Raw genomic sequence first — 4487 nt, forward strand, 5'->3', positions numbered from 1 at the left:
AAGCTTTTTTAAGTGGATGTCAAACCCGTAGGATTTCATATAAAATTAGTTGTCTTTCTCTGAAAATTTCAGAGTGCGTGTGCGTCTCTAGCTATGGTTGGACCATACGTGTTCGTGGAGAAGAAATATCTGGTTCTGTTTGATGCTCTGATCAAGTGATTATTCTGGGTTTGCTCCTTCTGTATCCAGGGAGACACTGTATCTGCAGAACAGCACGTTGTCCAAATGCGTGCAGTATATTCTATGATTGTTTCTGGGTTTTTTTTTCTGATAATCTATCGGCTTGACTGACAGCAAGCAACCAAAGCGCGTTATGTTGAGTTTTCTTATATCAGGAAAACAATAATACGATAGTCAATTGTACTTCTTTATTTTGGCGAGGCACACGACAAGCCCTAGCACCAAGTTTGTGCAAACAACCTTCTCCTCTCTGTTGACTGAAACTTTCATATCCCAAACTGAACCATTATAAGAACAACCTGTCGATTACCAACTGAACGGGCACCATCACAAACAATTAGGATAAATTTCCCTTGAACAACAATTTTGATATATACTACTCATTCTTTTGTGGACAATAGCAGAGCAATAGCAGCTGAATTCAGTTTTTTTTTTTGAGTGCTAGCTGAATTCAGTTGAACGCTGCACAGTTGTGGCGTATGTTCCCCTGGGACGCATCGGTCTTTACTCCCACGCGGCCCAGCTTTGTTATGGCCGCCACGAAGGCCCGGTCGAACGCGGCACCGCTCCGGGCCCACGCGTCGACGGTGGGCCTAGACCTCGGGTCGGTGAACAGCAGCTGGTCGGAGCTCAGTAGGCCCATTCCACCTTGAAGATTCTTGAAGTACTGGTTGTCGAATGCCCGCGGCGTCACGGTATCCATGGGCACGGCGGTCCGTGGGTCCACGTTGGGTGGGCACCAGGCCTGCAGCTGGGCTGCGAACCGCGGGCTCAGCGTCGGGTCGGCTGTCGGCCGCAGCCGCCCGGCGAAGGTGCTGCAGTGAGCCAGCCCCACCGTGTGCCCTCCTTCATGCACCGCAAGTCAAAAAAGAAAGGATAACATCAGAATTTGGATGTCCCTTTTCCAGGAAAAGAATTTGGATACGTCCGTGTCATGACACCATGTGATAGCTCAACGGTTAAGACTAAATAATGTACCCTACATGAAACCTGGCATGTTCTTTGCTTCTAAGAAGGTGAATGAGAGCTCGTGAAGAAATCTTTAATTGGTTCAAAAATATCTATTGAATTACCAACACGCGACTAAAGAAGTACGTAGTAGACATGTGATCTAAAAAAGTAATACTAGGCATGTGGTTCAAGTGAGTCTAGAAATAATATATGCAAGCTAATAGATTAGGAGAAAAAAGATAGACTTATCATAATCCATCGTCATGCAAATACAACCTTAACTAGTTCTCAATCGACTAATGTTGTCAAAAATAGGAAGTAAAATGAGAAATCGGCAAGTCAGCTCAAAGAGAACTACATCTAACATCACCATCCATCACGGTTTTATGTGGGAGAGGAAGCTAAATGGACCGGGTTATAAAATCCTGACCCTAAAATCTCAAGCTGGGGCCTGACCCGGCCCTAAAAAACAAAAAGTGATGTTTTCTTATTTCAAAAAGAATATCTGAAGAGTAAAGAAATACATTATTATCCTATATTTTTATTCAAATCCTATTTTTAGGTGTTATGTTTTTTTCTCTTCCAGGCGGAGCCTTCGGGCTATAAAGTAGGGCCTAGCCCGATCGTCGTGCCTTCGGTCGGGCCGTCGTGTCGGACCGTTGGCGCACATGCCTAATCCATCCATCACCTCCCCAATGGTACATGCATGTTAATATTGATGCGGTTGTGTGAAAGAATCAAAGGATGGGGGGTGTAGCTGCTGCGTGCTTCTTTCCCCTGAGATGAGCAGGAAAGGCTACACAGGAGCATTGGCTATGGTGTTTTCAAATGGTTGATGACAAGCGATTGCACCTCGAGAAGTTGTATCATAGGCAAGCAATCTAATTTGGTAAGGGTGGGTGCGGCTAGTGGCTGCTCGTCTGTGATTTCTAATCTGTAGGGCAGCGGACACGTGCACTATGGACAGGTTATCCGAGTACGAGTGCAAGTGTTGGAGTTCTCTTCAATGGGGTTTCTCCATGAGAAGAGGCCAAGCAATTGGGAAGGCCATGATCTTAGCAATTTCTCGTCGGAGGGAAGAAGACATGTCTCGCTCCCATATATATGCTAGAAGGTGTTTGTGTACTTCCATCGTGTTGCCACACACCTCCTGACCGACATGGCTCCACCACTCCATGCAACATGTTAACTTGAGGGAGGCTACAATAGAATCAAGTCTTAGCATTAGAAAAAATAGACAAATGTGGTGTGGACCGTATGATCTTCAATGGCTGTCCTAGATTTTCTGAGAGGGTGGATGGATGTGTTTTATATAAAACTGTTATTTAGGGAGGTTGTTGCGGAATCATCCAACTTGTCCCTGACAGCAAATCGTGAAAACATATTCTAGCAATCCTGTAGATGGACAGAGCAATCAATTAAGTTGATGATCCATCGAAGAATATATTTTTTGGTTTTGGAGGGATTGATCCATCAAAGATGTCATTGTAGGACAGGGTCATGGGCCGGCAGCCCGGCACGTAGGTTTGTCTCGTCGCATTCGACGTCTTCTCCATTGATGAGGCTGGACTGGAGTTTGGCGGCTTTGCACACTCCGAACAGGGCAGGTAACGCATGGTATGTCCGATTTGGAATTGGGTGCAACCCTGGTTTACCTAGCTTTCACCGTCATTAGTGTCCCTATCCCAACTTGATTTCAATGTGCAAGCAAAGCAAACGTACACAGAGCCCGTACGTACACGATCAGCAACGCGTAATTTGCCGCCTTATAATATTTGTTTTTTCGAAGTATCATTATACTGGTACTGGACTTAATTACGTACGTACCGGAGAGGGCGATCATGTCGGTCTGAGAGAGCCCGTTGGTGGCGAAGAGCGCCGTGAGCTGATCGAGGCTGGACGTCGGCGGGGCCAGCTTGCCGGGGACGCTGCTCGCCGTCGAGCTCAGCCCGTCCAGCCGCCCCAGCTCCACCGCGTACGACGGCCCGCCAGCCTGCGCCAAACCGTACGTGTCTTGCGTTAGCTAATAAATACTTGTGTGCGTACGTATGAGAATCAGGCGGAAGAGATCGATGCATGAACTTGTTACCAGTGCAATGGCGTCCCTGGTGGCCATGACTAGTATGTCGGCGCAGGAGACCCGGTTCCGGCACCGTGGCACGGCGTCGACGGCCGCCTTGGCCTTGATCACCGTGTCGAAGCCGTCGCCGGCCAGCGACAGGTTGGCAGTGCTGTCCTTCTCCGCCGTGTTGTTGGCCGTGGACGCGATCAGCACCGACGCGTCGCACCCCTACATGCACACAAACGTTGAAGCGTAGCGTATGGCGGCATGGTTCTTCATGCACGTACGTAGGGTGCATGTTTGCCTGTTACCTCGACGAAGCAGTCGTGGAAGAAGAGGTGCACGGTGGCGCCCACGGTGATGAAGGTCTGCTGGAACTTCTTGGCGACGGCGCCCCGGACGATGGCTTCGACGTCGGGGCACACGCCGGCATAATGGTCCCGCCGGAGCTGCGCCGCGCACATGTTGGCGCTCGCGGCCAGTACCGCCACCACCAGGAGCGCCGCCACGGCCGGAGTCATGTGGCCCGCCGTCGTAGCTCGGTAGATAACGCGTGTTCGCCGCCGCCACAAATATATGCGGACGCAGACGTACACGCAGTGGGGCGGCGCCGTGTGTTGGGTTTGTCTTGGTGGAGCGCAAGGCGACGCGACGACGGCAAGTTTGGGTTTGTGGTAGGGGCACCGAAGGATAAGGTCACACAGAGAGGGCCACTAATGAATCGATCGGTGGTGGTCTCTCCATCGACTACGCTTATCGGCGTGCAGTGCAGGCAGCGAGTGTCCGTTGCCTTCGTGACAGTGATCTGAAAACGATGCTACTCTTGAATATTCCGATGCCCACAAAATTAAGCTAGCCTCAAAATCTGCGGTACACAGGGTACTCGAGTGCTTTAGGAAGGTTGCAACACATACTTGTATTTCCATTTCCATCACGGAAAACAGTCGAGTACTCGATCAGCTCTGCTCTGCTCTGGAGTAGTTGGTTTCATCGCTGCGTAGTGCATGCCGTAAGTGGACGGGGTTTTCCAAGCGCGTAATTTCTGATATGAAACAAGGAAGACAAATGAATCTCTGTCTATTTCATTATTGACGATGTTTGTACATTATATATCTCTCAAGGTGTTAGAATAATCCGAAGCGCACGTCGATCTACCGAGGACCAAGTAATCACACGAGTATGGTATTGCGATTTGTTAACGAGGTTGACCATCATGGCTAAATCCTCGGGGCATTAACTACGGATGCTCTTCCCCATGACACCGCTATAATACCGCACCCCGGCCGGCCGGGCG

At 49.5% G+C, this 4487-nt stretch overlaps 1 protein-coding gene across 1 annotated transcript; it reads right to left on the minus strand.

The window, feature by feature from the left end:
- Window positions 1–350: 350 nt before the first annotated feature.
- Window positions 351–3900, minus strand: LOC123045090 (peroxidase 51). The gene is made up of 4 exons (XM_044468021.1): window positions 3505–3900; window positions 3221–3421; window positions 2959–3124; window positions 351–1026 (listed from the first exon to the last, which is right to left on the minus strand). The coding sequence occupies exons 1-4, from the start codon at window positions 3712–3714 to the stop codon at window positions 632–634; spliced, it is 972 nt and encodes a 323-aa protein (XP_044323956.1). The 5' UTR covers window positions 3715–3900; the 3' UTR covers window positions 351–631.
- Window positions 3901–4487: the final 587 nt, after the last annotated feature.

This window comes from Triticum aestivum, chromosome 2B (genome assembly GCF_018294505.1).
Source record: "Triticum aestivum cultivar Chinese Spring chromosome 2B, IWGSC CS RefSeq v2.1, whole genome shotgun sequence".
Classification (NCBI taxonomy): Eukaryota; Viridiplantae; Streptophyta; class Magnoliopsida; order Poales; family Poaceae; genus Triticum; species Triticum aestivum.

Coding starts and splice junctions, on each gene's coding strand:
- LOC123045090 (XM_044468021.1), bottom strand. CDS start 3,714: ATGACTCCGGCCGTGGCGGCGCTCCTGGTGGTGGCGGTACTGGCCGCG. Junction 3,125..3,220: donor CCAGGGACGCCATTGCACTG/GTAACAAGTTCA, acceptor GGTTTGGCGCAG/GCTGGCGGGCCGTCGTACGC. Junction 1,027..2,958: donor CGACATGATCGCCCTCTCCG/GTACGTACGTAA, acceptor CGGTGCATGAAG/GAGGGCACACGGTGGGGCTG.